The sequence below is a fragment of the Mesocricetus auratus genome, unplaced genomic scaffold, assembly GCF_017639785.1.
Source record: "Mesocricetus auratus isolate SY011 unplaced genomic scaffold, BCM_Maur_2.0 Super-Scaffold_100006, whole genome shotgun sequence".
Lineage (NCBI taxonomy): Eukaryota > Metazoa > Chordata > Mammalia > Rodentia > Cricetidae > Mesocricetus > Mesocricetus auratus.
Window position 1 is genome coordinate 64,505,317 of NW_024429190.1, and position 17,633 is coordinate 64,522,949.

At 37.6% G+C, this 17,633-nt stretch overlaps 1 protein-coding gene across 1 annotated transcript; it reads right to left on the reverse strand.

The window, feature by feature from the left end:
- Positions 1–3,420: 3,420 nt before the first annotated feature.
- LOC121140982 (UDP-glucuronosyltransferase 2B17-like) lies at positions 3,421–17,025 on the reverse strand. The gene is made up of 5 exons (XM_040747876.1): positions 16,342–17,025; positions 11,854–11,985; positions 8,464–8,551; positions 7,451–7,670; positions 3,421–4,713 (listed from the first exon to the last, which is right to left on the reverse strand). Exons 1-5 carry the CDS (start codon positions 17,023–17,025, stop codon positions 4,434–4,436), a joined length of 1,404 nt encoding a protein of 467 aa, XP_040603810.1. The 3' UTR covers positions 3,421–4,433.
- Between the last annotated feature and the right edge of the window lie 608 nt (positions 17,026–17,633).

Below are 17,633 nucleotides of genomic sequence, written 5' to 3' on the forward strand. Positions count from 1 at the left end.
AAAACCACACTGAACTTAACTTGGCATGAAGACAGTAAGCAGGAGTCTCCTGGTAGCTTCTTGTCATGATCTGGATGGGAGAAGACCCTGTTTCTCAGAATCTCAGCAGCTGGTTTGGTGAGCTTCACAGTTAGCAATTGCTTTTTACCAGAATAAAACAACACAGAACATAGTTTTTCCTCTATCACCAGATCCTCCCACATACATCATCTTAAGATGTTTTATAAGAAGATAGATTGCGAACTTGCTCATGTTCCCTGTATCTTGGTTCACCCTGCTTTATAATCTTATTAACTACCCCTGTGTGTATATTTATAATACTGAGAAGCACATGGGAAACATACTCAATTTTCACTCAGTAGAATCCCTTGTAAAATAACTTAATAAATATGTTCACTCATCCCTCCATATTCCTTATGCAAATCATTTCTAAACACTTATGCTCAGACTTATCACAGCAATAGCTTTACTTCTTGGTATCATTTTTGTTTTGCATTAGATACATTTCTTGGCACTGTGACATTCTCATGTCAATAACACAATTCATTGTGGAATTCATTTGATCCCCACAAATAATGTCTTTGTCTTTTCTTAATAAGATGTGTGTTTCTGTTATGCATGCTAATAAGACCCTTAACCATATTAAACCATGTCTGAATACAAAGAAAATAGTGAAAATTTGAAGATATTATAATTTCCCAGTTTTAGCAATTATTTAAACATTTGTTTAAACTGTTGCATTTTTTATTTTTCTTTTATATTTAAATTAGAAACATGCGTGCTTCAAATGTCAATCCCAGCTTCCCCCTTGTCCCTTTACCAGGCCCACCCCGACCCCCCTACCTCCAGCCCAATCCCCACATCATTCCCCAGGGAGGGTGAGGCCCTCCTTGGTGGCATCTTCAGAGTCTACAGAGTCTATTATTTTATCTAGGGCAGGACCTAGGCCCTTCCCCATGTGTCCAAGCTAAGAGAGCATCCCTCCATGTGGAATGGGCTCCCAAGTTTCATTTGTATGCCATGGTGAACACTGATCTACTACTCAAGGCCTCAGAGATTTCTGAGGCCTCTTCACTGACACTACATTTATGGAGTCTGGATCAGTCCCCTGTTGGCCTCTTAGCCATCGGTCTGGGGTTCAAGAACTCCCCCTTGTCCAGTCAGCTGTCTTTGTGGGTTTCACCAGCATAGTCTTGACCCCTTTGCTCATCACTCCTACATCTCTGTCACTGGGTTCTCGGGGTATGTTCAGTGTTTAGCTGTGAGTATCTGTTTCTGCTTCCGTAAGTCACTGGATGAAGGTTCTAGGATGTCACTTAAGGTCTATTAATGTAGTCTCTCCACTATTATTTAGATTTCCAATTGGAGTTATCCTTGTAGCTCTCTGAAAATTTCACTAGTATCAGCTCTCTCCTCAAAACTATAATGACTCCAACTATTATGGTATCTCTCATCCTGCTCTCCTCTATTCTTCCACTGACTCAACCTTCCTGCTCCCCCATGTCTTCTTCTACCCTCCTCTTATCCTGTCCTCTTTTTCGTGGTTCCTCACCTCTCCCCCATGTTCCCTATCTGCTCAGGAGATCTTGCCTCTTTCCACTTCTCTGAGGTGTAATGCGTATCTCTGGGGACACTCCCTGTTTCCCAGACTCACTGGCCATGGGATTGTAGGATGACATTGCCCTGATCCATGTCTAAAGTCCATATGTGAGTGAGTACATACCATGTTTGTCCTTTGTGACCAGGTTACCTCACTCAGGATGGTTTCTTCTAGTGCTATCCATTTGCCTGCCAATTTCAAGATTCCATTGTTTTTTTCTGGTGAGTGGTACTCCATTGTGTCAATATACCACATTTTCTCTACCCATTCTTCAGTTGATTGGCATCTAAGTTGCTTCCAGGATCTAGCTATTACAAATAAGGAAGCTATGAACATAATGAAACACACATGCTTGTTGTATGAATGGGCATCTTTTGGGTATATGACTAAGAGTGGAATTGCTGGGTCTTGTTGTAGACTGATTCCCATTTTCCTAAAGAATCTCCATACTGATTTCCAAAGTGGCTGTACAAGTTTGCACTCCCACCAGCAATGGATGAGTGTTCCCTATCTCCATATCCTCTCCAGCATAAGCTGTCATTGGTGTTTTTTATTTTAGCCATTCTGACAGGAGTGAGATTGTATCTCAGGGTTGTTTTTATCTGCATTTCCCTAATGGCTAAGGATGTTGAGCAGTTTCTTAAGTGTCTCTCAGGCATTTTAGACTTTTCTGTTGAGAATTCTCTATTTAGTTCTGTAGCACACTTTTTAATTGGGTCCTTTGGTGTTTTTCATTTTTATACAGATCTTCCAAAGAAATATCATCCTGGGTTCTTTCTATATCATATCTGAAATATTTCAAAAAGCCATAAACCTTCTTTCTAGTAAGGAAGAAGATCAGTATTAATCCTAGGTAGCCAACATGATTTTCGGTTATGGTGTTGCTGATGATATTGGAGAGATAGTGCAAAAATTTGCCATATCTTTTAGTCAATACTTTGCCATGGCTCATGTTTCCTGATAATGTATAATATGTCATGGTATCTACATGATCTGTAAGCATAGTATGGCTGTATAGGCCAACAGTATGGGACATAACCATAGCTATTGTTCACATGAGTTCTAATCTTTGTACATAACTCACCAGTCCAAATCTCAAGTAATGAGAATATGGCCATCTGATATGAAAGGCTATGAGAAGTACAAATACTAGATATTGCACTATCTTGGAGTCACTTCTATTCTTTTCTTTGGTGAACATCCCCCAAATTTTGGTTGGGCTGATTTTTTTGTAAATTGTAAAAAATGAAATCATTTCCAATGTCAATAATCTTTATGGGGTAACTGTAAGTTGCCCCTATAGAGTTATGGGACAAGATCAGGAATTTTAGGTCTTATTTTATTTGTTGTAAATAAAGAAAGACATACAATAAGACATATAAAGAGAACACTATATATATTTTAATAGAAATGAACTCTTTTAAAATTACATTCCTTATTTTGATAATGTATAAATGGTCACTGAAATATGTAGATTTTCTCTGAACTCAAAGGGGAAAGCAACATTGACCATTCATTTATACTAGTAATAGAGATGACGTTGTATAAATTCAAGATCTTATTAGAAGTCATTAAGTGGAGGGAGGCTCTTCCTGAGTACTGAAGAGTTAACAGTGCACCTATAAGCATCAAAAGAAAGGAAGCCATTGAGTTTATATTTTGTAATTTACAGGTGTCTGCAGCAAGAGAAAGAAAGAGATAGATAGAGAGAGATAGAGAGAGAGTGAGAGGGGTCAGAGAGGGGAGAGGAGAGAAGAGGGAGAGGGCGGGACACAGGGAGGGAACAGAGAATAGGTAGAGGGAGAAAGAGGTAGGGGAGTGGGAGTAGGAGAGGGAGAAGGAGAGGGAGGGAGAAGAATATCTGAAATAATGCTAACTGGTATTAAATTTTCAGCTCAGTTGAGTGAATTACCAGAGTTACCAGAGAGAATTTGCATATATAAAAGAGCATAGAATAGAAGCAATAGATTCATCATATCCTAAGGCCAACTTCTCATAGACATGCAGTCAGACATTAATTCCATTTGACTTCTCAGAATTGTGAGCTCTAATCAGAAACACAAAGCAATAAATAGTGGTGTTATGCTGCAGGTAATAAATATTATCACACCACTAGGGTGGTAATCTAAATGTTAGTATCTATTAACATGATCCAAAAAAATTCATCAGTTAGCTGTAGACACACCAGCCTAATAGCTTGTTTACTTTCAAAATCTATGTTAAAATGCAACGTCCAATATTAAATCAAAACACTTTCATCCTTTATAACGTACTTAACTTGATTAAATGGCCACAGATTATGGTTTTAGGACACACTATCTTACAGTTTCCTAAAATATGATCTGTACTTTGGTGCTATAATAGATTTTATGACTGGCTTTGATTTTATCTTTTACTTTTACTCTTAATTTCTCCAACACATATTTGCTCATCATAGTTGTGCTTGCTCTGACCCATGTCCTGTTCACTCCTTTGTTTAGTTTGTAAAATTTTCATTTTTATTTGATTAAGATGAAGGTTTATTTCATACCATAGCTCTCTGTAGGCTACTGAGGAAAAATAGGTCTGGAGTTAAAGGCAGGAATCTGGAGACAGGACTGATGCAGATACCGTGGAGGAACTCTTTTTACTAGATTGTTCCTTACAGCTAGCTTAGACTTTTTCTTTAATTATATCTTTTTTTAGATTGTAACATAATTCCATTATTCTCCCTTCCCTTTCCTCCATCCAAAGAAGATATTCCTTGATTAAGTAATCAGTGAATGTTTAGAAGGCAGTTCATAAATTAGAATGATGCTGAAATTTAGTTTATGTAGTACATTATTAATGAGCTCTAGTCATTCTTCATTTTCTTTCCCATCTTTACAAACTTTTGATAAATGAATAAGCAGGATTTTATGGCAAGGAAAACTATGACTGTCACACAGGCCAGTATGAATCCAAGCACATCCAGAGAGTAGTACTGGTACCAGGTGAGGTTGTATGCAAGTGGCCTCAGGTGCTTGGCTCCTTTGTGGCGCATGACAAATTCAATCCAGAAGATGGCTCTGTCCAGAGGCTTCATGGGCTGGTCATTGTGAATGGTTGACAACCACATAGCATTCTCTTTATAGCTGAAAGAAGTAAAATGGACATCAGCTTATATAATGAATGAAAAATGCACATGTGTAATTTTTGTGTAGATAGTAAAGAAAATTACACATAGAAGGAAAATTAATTATGTTTTATGTTCATGACTAGGAACATCTTCAGAGGTATATCTGAGCTCCTTGAGTATGCAAGAATAAGCATCGAAAAAGAAAATGGGAAGATAAAATATACATAAAGTAGTGTTTGAAGACAGCTAAGCTTTTAAAACAAAAATATCAAAATGAGACATTGAGTATATGAATTTTCAGTTACCCATATGCAATTTTTATTAAACTTTGTTTTCAAAGCATATACTAGTGTCAGAAGTGTCAGGATATATAAGTAGAAGGCAAATCCCTCATATCTGTGTAAAGCTGATGAAGAATGAAATTAGATTTCTATGGTGCACTGTCTATGAGTAGTGTTTATAATTACAAAAGTGTCCTGTTTCTTATTAATTAGCTATAATATCTATTTCCCATTGCTTTATTGTATTTCCATGTAGGTTATCACCTACTCAGTGAAACTGATAAGAAGGGTAGCTTTCTTCTCTATTATTGTACTGGGGTTTTTCTTATCTATTCTTATTGAAAATTAGATTCAAAATACAATTTTGCTATTATTTTTAAATATGCATGTGTGCATAAATACATATGTGTGTCCTGTGTGTGTGTGTATGCATTATGAGATTTGCTGGAGTTAGAGTTACAGATGTTGGTAACCACTGGCATGGGTATTGGGAACAGAACATTTGTCCTCTGCTAAAGTAGCCTTTACCTTAGCGACTCAGTCATCTTTAAAGCCTAATTCTTGCTGTGTTTGTTGATATTCATTTTTTGTTATCATTGTAACTGTAGAAGGAAGATTTGTAAAAATTCCACACTGAAGTATTATAGGTATATTTAATACTAATACTGAAATAATTATTGATGAGTGTAACATAGAGTTAACATAGAGACATGAGTCATCAACCCTAATGTCAGTTTGATATAGCAGAAGCAGCAATTATTATAATGGTAACTAACTGTCTTACTATTTAAAAAGCAAAATGAGAGAATTTCATATTCCTTCTCATTAAATAATCCTCAGTTCTTAGTATGCATATTGCATTTTTTTGAATAATCTGATAGGGAAATGGGAAGAGAAAGGCTCTTTAGGGAAGGGACACAAGGGTTAATACCAAAGGACAGAAAATAATAAAGTAAATATAAGGATGTCAGAAAAAGCCATAAAAATGTGCTATTAATAATTTATTCAAATTCCCCATAACACATGCAACTTCACATATGAATATACATATCTAGTTAATTATCTTTTCTCATCTGGACTGATAGAGCTCCATCTAAGACACAAAGATCACCTAACATAAAACCCAACACAAGACATGAGAAACACTCTTTTAAGACGTTGGCCACATCTGTCAAAGAGACTCCCAAACTGTATAGCCTATTGATGCTGCTTATTCTCTAGAGATGGAAGGTAACTTTCTATTGCTGAAAGAGCATGCAATTCAGAAGCAGAGTTCAGGAACCTTTGAGCTGGATTTGATTTGAAAGCCCCTTACTTGAAAAATTGCATTCATGATACATCATAGAAGAGAAGATTGAAAGATTTTAATAGTCAGAGAGGGCCAAGATATCTGCGGTGAAGTTGCATCTTTGATAGCCTATACTCATGAGGTGTCAGCAATATGGATATTTAAACAAGATCTTTAAAAATGGTTTTGCCTGCCGGGCAGTGGTGGCACACGCCTTTAATCCCAGCACTTGGGAGGCAGAGGCAGGCGGATCTCTGTGAGTTTGAGGCCTGGCTGGACCGACAGCCTCCAAAACAATACAGAGAAACCCTGTCTCATAAAACCAAAAAAAAATGGTTTCGCCAATAGTCATTCTCAACAACATAGGTCCTTAAACAAGATCTGAATAAGGATGACAGCAATAGTCATGCTAACATGTTAAGAGGTCAATCTCACTCTGGTACCAACTCTACACAAAATTATTATAGGGTCTCAAGTAATGCTCAGAGTAGGAAAGAAATAGTCTTTTCCAGGAAAAAGCTTCCACATGGATTTTTTTAAACAAAGAAAAATAATGATGGGTATATTCATTTGCTTCACTCTAATATGTTTTCACTATTTGAAAATATCATAAAACAGATGGCATATTTCAACATTTAGCCATATACTTACTTTTATGTTAATAGCTATGCTATTTCAATGCAGAAAGTTACAACTTCCATAAAAGTTACATATCTCTTTTATAACATTCCTCTTTCTCTTTTCTAATGTTTTCCTATAGCTTCTAGGTATAATACATTTGTTACCACAAATAACATTTAATTTTATTTCACTTATTGGCTATTTAGGTTTTCCATTATCCTTAAAACTCTGATCAGTTATTTTAGTAAAGACTTGAACAGAAAAATTGATGAGGGCTCTTGGCGTATGTCTGTTGGCCAAATAGTTTGGAGGATGAAGTAGAAGGGTTGCATATGTAGAACCTGTTTGATTTACATAAGAAAGTAACATAAAGTGTAACATGCAAATTAAAACAAAGACAAAAAGAGAGAAAAACTCTTGACACTGAATCATGCTCTAATCTGTCTCTGTACCTACAATTATTTTTGCCTTCAGTATAATTCTTGCTCTTTTAGCCTTCAGTAAGGACAATGACTACCAAATAAATAAATAAATAATACACATTTTTAAAAGTTTATACTCACAAAGGATTATCTATGACTGTCTCCAGTGCGTTGAGCAAATCTAATCTTGTCATTGTTCTGAAATTTACTGCAACAGCTGCTCCTTTGGCCACCATGTAGGCAATGTTATCATGTTGTTCTCCAAACAAAGGAATGCCAATCATAGGGATTCCAAAATGAATTGCCTCATAGATGCCATTAGCTCCACCATGAGTTACAAATGCTTTGGTTTTTGGATGACCTAGAATAAGATGAATTCAGATTAATATTAATTGGCAGCCCGTATTTTTACCTTCATATTTTCTTTAAATTAGAAACACATTTGTTTTACATGTCAATTCCAGTTCCAACTCCCTCCCCTCCTCCCCTTCCCTCCCCCCCCCACTGACCCCCTATTCTATACTATTTCTGCTCTGCAGGGAGGGTGAAGCCTTCATGTGGGATCTTCAAAGTCAGTTACATCATTTGAAGCAAGGCTTAGGCTCTCCCCTGTGTGTCTAATATAAGAGAGTATTACTCTATATGGAATGGGCTCTCAAAATTCATTTGCATACTAGGGATAAATACTGATTTACTTCCAGAGGTCCCATGGCAGTCTTAGACAGGAAATGAGAAATGTGTACTATGAGGAACTTAAAGGTTGTTTTTCTATATCAAGATTATTTTGTTAATAATTAGGTTTATTAATTTAGTTTACATCATTACTGCAGTTTGCCTTCCATATTTATCACAAGAAAAACTACATGAAGATTCTTGTACCCCTAACCTCAGTATTATTATTTTCCTGTCTCAGAGCAAGAAGAAACTAAATGTAAAGTCAGATATCTTGCAAATTTACTTGTGACTTGAGATTTAAATTACGAAATATTGATTTCTAGTTGAACACATGGAGTACATGGTAGATAAGGGAAAATGAGTGTTTAAGAAGATCAAGTGTATATCACAAATTGTTTTCTTAAATAAAAAATACATTTACTAAGTGCAACATAAAGATTTGGAGTCAATTAGGATAGGTTTGCTTTCTGGAGTCTTACCTAGAATGTCGTTCTGAGGGAGCCATTTGTAGACTCTAGTATTGGGTCCTAAGGTGTCTGGTGTTTTGCCATCAAATCTCCAAATAACCTGTTAAAGATTAGATAATTTTTATTGCTGGAGCCCAATTTAGTATTATTAAGGCTGAACAGGTTATATTAATGAAAAAGTAGATGCTATGAATTTGAAAGACAGCATGGATATGAGGGGATTTGGAGGGAGGAATGAAAATAAAGAGTGGCACATTAGTAATATTTTATACTTTATATTATTGTATCTTGATAGTTCTATTAGTATAGTTTTAATATTATATTTTAAATGTCTTACAGTTTATGCCTCATTTATTGGCTCCATTCTCCTAAGATCCATTTTCTCTGGAGGTTTAACAAGAAGCTCCTGAACAGAGAACTGAAGTTGTCTACACAATAGGAGAGTGGGAAGCCTCACAGAAGGAGGTGATTGAGAATAATGGGGCAGAAACCAGGGAAGATTTGACTTATATCAAGGCTTGTGCACCCTTTTTCTTTTTATAAAAAAAGGAGGACAAGTATCAAAATCATACAAATGGCTTGTGAACATAATCCCTAGTTTTCAGAAGAAGACACTTTAGGTGAAGTATGGAACAAAGTCTGAATGAATATTGAAAAGGCATATAAATAAAGGGAAGAGATCCCCATTCAATTTTGGGTCACTTGGGCATTTATTTGAACTATTAATAAAACATTTAAGGAAGATAAAAAGATTATTAATCATGAGAAATATATGGTTAGTTCCTTGCATGAATATAAACTAGATGATCACATCGTAAAATTGGTAAAGTATGCAAAAAATGAGAGAGGACTTTTCCACTGTAGATAAAATCAATAGTAAAAACAGCACCCTGGGTAACTATGCAGGTGATGTCTCCCCTAGCTCCCTTACTGAAAACTTCTTTAAATATGTTGCTTGTTTTGCCTAAAGACAATCCTGAAGCATGGTGTGAAGAATCTGATAATCTAAAGTTGAGTTATCTCTACTTTTTGATGAGGATTTAGGAGATCCTATGAAAAAGCTAACTTTACTACCTAGAGAAACTAAGGCATGGCAGGGAAAAGGAATGCATTGACAAATTCCTCCATGGCTTCCTGAACTGAGCTTACTACTTCCAGCGAAATTGCAATAAAATCAGAATATTTACCCGGGACTAGACATGGATATAATGAAAGATTTTATGAAGGCTTGTGCTTCATGTGGACCTACTGCTCTATGTAGTTATTAGTATCTTTTTACTGGAACAATGATGTGCCATACTTTCCATATGATTGTCATATAATTGTTAAAATGGTTCTTAGCTCTTTCCAGTTCCTTTAAAAAACAATCATTGAAGACCAATTTATGCACTCTAAATATTCTTGGATGTGTGGTCTGCCAGGAGAGACTGATTAGCTTACAAGGATGTACAGTCTTTCCCTCTCACAAGCTAATCATTGTTAGTAGTTCCTTAGCTTTAGGTGGGATTGTGTACCCAACTCCCATCCCCCTGCTTAGATTTTGTCTGGTTTTGGTTGCACAAGTTTGATATTTTATTCACATGAATTCAAATCTATGCAATCATTGTCTTTTCATGAGAAAATAATTTTGTTTTAGGAGTCTGGTAATCTTAATGAAGATGTAAAGATCTCTAGTCACTAAGGGCAAGCAACATTGCATATAGAATTTTGAACGTTAATCACATTATAATAGTTTTGAGACTTGAAATTTCTTCCTCCATCTCTGTCTAATTCTCTCTCTCTCTTTTGTTGGGTGTTCTTTATGTGTTGGAAGATATATGAGCCAATTCATGTATGTGAATGCATGTTTAAGCGTCCCAAGGTTAATTTGTACAATGGTGAGGATTACAGATATTTCTTGTGATGTCTCTCTAGTTGGAGACAGAGTTTCATATTTGTTTGTTTGATTATTTTCTTCTGATCCTGGCCCACAGGATTTTCCTATTTCTGCCTTCCATCTCTCATAGGAGTGCTGGCATTACAAACACGTGTAATACCCTGCCTGACTTGATGTGGTTTGGGGGGATTCAAACTGAGCTGATCACACTGCACTGAAAATGTTTAACATACTGAGCCATTTCTCTAGCTTGGAAATTCATTAAATGTGGCAAATAGATGTTCACATGTAGTAAATGCTTCTTTTTATGAGGGTTGTCAGGGAGTTCTAAAATTATTACCACATCTAGGAGCTGGATTGGAACTCATTTGATGAGTATATTAATCACTGTAAGGATTATTAGCAGTCTATTGTAAATACCTTGCTATCCACAAGTGGTTTTTGAAATTTTCCCCAGATCTAATGACATTATTTTATGTCCTACTGATTGGCATGTAGGTCTTATAAGAAACTGCAAAGATTTTACTGCAGATGTCACAATGTTCTGACACAGAAAAACCATGTCCAAGTCCAGGCCTATGGTAGGTGCTAAATAGACCATTATCTACATAGATTTTCTGAATGACTGATAAAATTAACTATAGGATCAGAAAATTAAAGGAAGTGACAAAAGAGAGAGTGTCCCACTACAAAATTTACAAATGTTCACAAGCATTCTAATCTAATCCACAGAAATTATTTCTAGTATGCTGATGCAGTCACCTGAAACTTTATGTTTAGTCACTTTCAACTTTAGGTTCCTTTGGACTCTTTTTTATTTTCACATTTCTTCTTTTGAGTGGTAGGACTTTCACTCTGACTGGTTCCAAGTAAGCCCCGTGTTTCCTCATTCATGATGCACAGACATCACGGTCAGGGAAGCACCCATCTCTGCATTTCCTTTATACATTTCTTACACAAACATTGGCAAGGCAGTCCAGAACATAGTTTTTCTTTTACTTCTCTTTCTCTCAATCAGCCCAAATTGTACTTTGGTTGAGAGTGGTGAACCTTGGACTCACTTACTTTAAATGGCCCTCTCACTGCATTGTACAGGGCTACTCCAAAATTAGGATGCAGAGTCATGCTACATTTCAAACATTTTCAATACATGCTTACTGGTATTCTGCTACAAATATTAAATTACCCCCTGAAAACTAATATATGCAGTTACTTTAAATAATCAACAAAAAAGGGACACTGAATAATTTGGTTATGTCTATATACTCTTGATAGCAATGTCATCATCACGCCAGCATTTTAGAATGTGTGCACAGTGATCACAGTGTTTATATCCAAGTCACTCTCAGTTGAAAACACCTTCGGTAGTATTGTAGCATCTGTTGTGAATATGTTTCTAAATTTGCTGAGACTAATTTGAGCTACTTAAAACTTTTCATTTCACACAACGATTTACATAATCAGACCTTTCAAGCACATTCACAGACTTAGTGTACAGTCACCTCCCAATGAGCACTTTATCTCACCTTTTGTGGAATCTGGGCAAGGGCCCATGCAACTGTGTTGGCCATTTCTTCTGTCATGTTGCTGACCATTGACCCCAGAGAAAACACCACAACACCATGCTCTCCAGAACTCTGGACAAAGTCTTCCATTTCCTGTGAAGAGAATTTGCTTCATGACAAAATACCAATTACTGAAAAATCACTTGTTATACCTTTATAAAAAAACTAGGAGAATAGAATTAAAGGGTTCCTAGGAATTTTTAGAACAGTGGTAATAAAACATGAAGAAGACAAAAGCAACAAAGTAAAAAACTTTGAACTTCACAGGCATCACTACGATGTGAACTCACACATTGTGTAACAAACATTTTGAATATTTCCCTCCAGGAAAATCAAAACTCAGGAGTGCAAGCAAATTATATGAAATATTCATAAAATTGTAGCTTCATTTGCGTGTTTTCATCCTACAGAAAATGATATTTTTCCCATGCTATTTTATTTTTCTCCTATTATGACTGATTTAATATTACTAACTAGTTTTTGATGAAATAATATTTATATTGTAGTGTGTACATATGTAGTAGTTAACACAAACTTCCTACTATGGTTCTTTGTGAAAAAATCATAACTGCATGGCAAACATATCATACAATAATTTTCTGATATTGTCTATAAATTATGTATTTTCAGAGATGACCTCCACAATTTACTGGTTGGAGTGAAACTACATCAGTGTTGTTTCTCTGGATATCAAACAATTACCTCAGATACATGTTAGTCTTAACCTTTTGACAATTGATAGTTTCTGAAGTTATGAGTTTAATTGACTTAATTTCTTCATCTTTTTTCATGTGTTTATATGTGTGCATGCATGTGTGCACATGTGACATTGTGTATGTGTGTGTGAACTAGCTCATGTGTGCTTATGTGCATGTGCTTATGAGAGTGTCCTTATGTGCATGTGTGTGCATGTACATGCAAGTGTGTGTGTTTATGTATGTGTGGTGCATGTTCATGCATGTGTGTGTGTGTGTGTGTGTGTGTGTTGTATTGGGGTCCTGGGGAGGATCCCTGAAGGATGGGTGGTGGGCGGGTGGTCCCAGCCAGAGACCCAATCTCACCTGAAGCTGGACTCGCTGGGTTGGGGTCTTGGGGAGCTGATCTCTTTCCTGTGTGGGCGGCTCTTCTGGAAGCCGGGAGCGGCCCCGAAGATGGAGGGGGATGGGTGATGGGCGGGTGGTGACCAGAATAAACTTAGCATATACTCACATAGACACACATATAAATGAAAAGATAAATCATAAAGTATTTCCTGAAGAATTCCCTTGCGCATGAAAGACACTATGTTAGTTCACAGGTTTAAACTTGGAACTGCTGCTGTTACTAACACTACATTCCTTTATTGTGTATTTCCTGGCATGCATTGTTTAAACACTACAGAAGCTTGGGTGCAAGTGCATCAATCTGCACTTTTTAACGTCATGTTTTTTTTTTATCAATGTAATCCACCATATTAACAATCTGCGAAAGAAAAACCACATGATCATCTCACTAGATGCTGAAAAAGCCTTTGACAAAATCCAGCACCCCTTCATGATAAAGGTCCTAGAGAGATCAGGGATAACAGGAACGTACCTGAACATAATAAAAGCAATATACAGTAAACCAACAGCTAACATCAAACTAAATGGAGAGAAACTCAAAGCAATTCCTCTAAAATCATGAACAAGACAAGGCTGTCCACTCTCTCCATATCTCTTCAATATTGTACTTGAAGTTCTAGCTACAGCGATAAGACAACAAAAGGAGATAAAGGGGATACAAATAGGAAAAGAAGAAGTCAAACTTTCATTATTTGCAGATGATATGATAGTTTACATAAGTGACCCAAAAACTCCGCAAGGTTACTCCTAGAGCTGATAAACAGCTTCAGCAAAGTGGCAGGATACAAGGTAAACTCAAAAAAGTCAGTGGCCCTATTATATACAGATGATGAAGTGACTGAGAAAGAAATCAGAGAAACATCACCTTTTACAATAGCCAAAAACAGCATCAAATATCTGGGGATAATGTTAACCAAGGAAGTGAAAGACCTGTATATCAAAAACTTTGTGTCTTTGAAGAAAGAAATCAAAGAAGATACCAGAAAATGGAAAGATCTCCCATGCTCTTGGATTGGTAGGATCAACATAATAAAAATGGCAATCTTGCCAAAAGCAGTCTATAGATTCAATGCAATCCCTATCAAAATTCCATCACAATTCTTCAAGGACCTGGAAAGATCATTAATCAACTTTATATGGAAAAACAAAAGGCCCAGGATAGCCAAAACATCCCTATACAATAAAGGAACTTCAGGAGGCATCACCATACCTGATTTCAAGCTCTATTATAGAGCTATAGTCCTGAAAACAGCTTGGTATTGGCACAAAAATAGGCAGGTAGACCAATGGAACCGAATCGAAAGCCCTAATTTTAACCCACACACCTATGAACACCTGATTTTTGACAAAGAAGCTAAAACTGTACAGTGGAAAAAAGAAAGCATCTTCAACAAATGGTGCTGGCATAACTGGGTAATGGTATGCAGAAGACTGCAGATAGATCCATGTTTATCGCCTTGTACAAAACTTAAGTCCAAATGGATCAAAGATCTCAACATACATCCAGCCACACTGAAACTTTTAGAACAGAAAGTGGGAGATACTCTTCAACGAGTTGGTACAGGAGACCACTTCCTAAACATAACACCAGTGGCACAGGCACTGAGATCAACAATTAACAAATGGGACCTTCTGAAACTAAAAAGCTTTTGTAAGGCAAAGGACACAATCAAAAAGACAAAAAGGCAGGCCACAGAATGGGAAAAGATATTCACTAACCCTACATCTGACAGAGGGCTAATCTCCAAAATTTACAAAGAACTCAAGAAACAAGTCTCCAAAACACCAAAGGATCCACTTGAAAGGTGGGGTACAGAGCTAAATAGAGAATTCTCAGTAGAGGAGGCTAAAATGGCCAAGAGACACTTAAGAAAGTGCTCAACATCCTTAGCCATCAGGGAAATGCAAATCAAAACAACTCTGAGATACCATCTTACTCCTGTCAGAATGGCTAGAATCAAAAACACCGAAGACAATTTATGCTGGAGAGGATGTGCAGAGAGAGGATCACTCCTCCATTGCTGGTGGGAATGCCGACTCATACAGCCTCTTTGGAAATCAGTATGGAGATTCCTCAGGAAAATGGGAATTAATCTACCACTAGACCCAGCAATTCCACTCTTAGGCATTTATCCAAATGAGGCAGGTTCATACAACAAGGGCATCTGCTCCACTATGTTCATAGCAGCATTGTTTGTAATAGCCAGAACCTGGAAGCAACCTAGATGCCCCTCAACTGAAGAGTGGATAGAGAAAATGTGGTACATTTACACAATGGAGTATTACTCAGCAGAAAAAAACAATGGAATCTTGAAATTCGCAGGGAAATGGATAGCACTGGAAGAAACCATCCTGAGTGAGGTAACCCAGTCGCAAAAAGACAAACATGGTATGTACTCACTCATATATGGATTTTAAATATGGATCAGGATAGTGCCAGTCTGCACTTCCACAGATAGAGAGTCTGGGAAACAGGAAAGAACCTAAAAGATATGCATATATGCATAGTACCCAAGAGAAGAGGATGGAGACAAGATCCTCTGAATGGATGGGGAACAGGGCGAGGGGGGTAGTGGGACCTGGGAAGAGTAGAGGGGGTAAAGAGGAAGGGAGTTGGTCATGGGGGAACAGGAAGTTGAGGGGGTGGGGGTAAAATAGGGGGAAGAGGGAATCATAGGATCGAAGACAGATCAGGCACCAGAGTGACCTCGAGTGATCTAAAGGTATAACATCAATTGGCAAGCTAAGCAATAGTGGAAGGACCACCTCGAATGCCCATTCCTGATAATGAACTTGATGTCTATAACTATCCGGGAGCCTTCATCCTGGGACTGATGGAAGCAGAGGCAAACACACAACTAAGCACTGAACTGAACCCAAGGAACCCAGTGACAGAGAGAGAGGAGTGATGAGCAAATTGGCAAGGAATGGGCTGGCAAAACCAGCAGAGACGGCTGATCTGAACAGGGGAGTGCTCTTGGACCCCAGACCGACAGTGGGGAGGCCAGAATGGGACTGATCTGGACCCCCCAAATGTGAGTGTCAGTGAGAAGGCCTGGGCAACCTATGGGGCTCTGAGCTGTGGATCAGTGTCTATCCCTGGTATACAATCTGTCTTCATGTGCCTATGGCACAAAGAGAGATGCTCTCTCAGCCTGGACTCTTAGGGGAGTGCCTTGACCCTACCAAGAGTGAAATGATAGACTTTAGACATCCCCTATGTGGAGGGATTTGGCAATAGGGTGGGAGGGAGGGTGGAAGGGGAGTGCGGGAGGAGGGGAGGGAGAGGGAACTGGGATTGACATGTGAAACAAGCTATTTAAAATTAAAATAAAAAATGATTAAAAAAAAAAAAAAAAAAAAAAAAAAAAAGCATACATATCATATTTCTTACCCTCTCCATAAATGTCATTTGACCCCCTAATCCTGACAAAATTATAGGTACATACGAGGGAGGAACTATAAATCCTCCACTATTCTTTTCCACTTCATAGCCAGGAGAACCTCTAAGAGTGTACAGAAAAGGGATGTGGAGCAGTTCAGCTATCAGCTCCCCACAGGGAGCAACGGCATCCGAGACAAGGACATCAAACTTGGATTTCTGTAGTTTTGTCATCAGCTGTTTGTTTGAAACTGTGTCTTTACAAAGACTTAGATAACTGTCAGAATATTCTTCAAACAAATTTTCTAGCAAAGGCGAGTATGATAAACATGTATCTGTTGGCATCTCATAAATCCATACATTCACAAGTCTTTGGAAAACCATATCTAGGTCATCTTTACTGAGAGATGTAGGATAACTCTCAAACTTCAGGTCAGGTGACTTTTGGGGATCAAGAAAGATAGAAGCTGAAGGTCTCAGAACTGTGACTTCATGACCCCTCTGTGTAAGTTCATCCAGTATTGTTTTTAGATTCAGCCAGTGACTGTATTCCATTGGCCACACCAACACCTTCCCACAATTCCCAGATCTGAAGTAGCAAGTCATCTGCAGTAGGAGCAGCAGAAGAGACATCCACTGTACAGGCATCCTGGAAAATCAAAGTCCTCTATTCACAGTGTGTCCCCTACTGTGGGTGCTTATCCTCATATGTAAGAAGAAAAAAAGCCTTGAGTTAAAATATAACCTGATTTGGTCAAAGCAAATATACTAAATGACCACATTGAACTTGTGAGCTGAATGGAGATAGTAAAAGCAAATATTAATTATTTCATATTTGCATACAACTGTTTAATATAACATGTTTTGTAATGAAGCAAACTTAGGAGTCAATGACCTGTTTGCAAAACTACTGTTTCTAAGATATTTTAATAGTAGCAAGAACACTTTTTTTTAATGATTTTTTTCTTTTATTTTCCAGTTTAAATTTAGATAAGAAACGAGGTTGCTTCGCAAGTCAGTTCCAGGTCCCTCTCCCATTCCCTCCCCTCCTCCCGTGCCCTCCCCCAATCCCCCCCGTGTTATCCCCTCATTCCCCCAGGGAGGGTGAGGCCCTCCATGGGGGTGTCCATAGTCTGTCATTTCATATAGGGCAGGGCCTAGACCCTTCCCCAAGAGTTCAGGGTGAGAGTGCACCTCACATTGTTCTATGGGAGTCCAAAGTCCATGTGTATATTTGGGATGGGTACTGATCTGCT

What these genes read in the sequence shown, in the direction of transcription:
- LOC121140982 (XM_040747876.1), bottom strand. Translation starts at nt 17,025, where the DNA reads ATGCCTGTACAGTGGATGTCTCTTCTGCTGCTCCTACTGCAGATGACT. An exon ending in TTTTTTTTTTTTTTTTTTTT is followed by an intron (nt 11,986 to 16,341) that starts TTTAATCATTTT and finishes TTCTCTTCACAG; the next exon opens with GAAATGGAAGACTTTGTCCA. An exon ending in TTGCCCAGATTCCACAAAAG is followed by an intron (nt 8,552 to 11,853) that starts GTGAGATAAAGT and finishes AATCTTTAACAG; the next exon opens with GTTATTTGGAGATTTGATGG.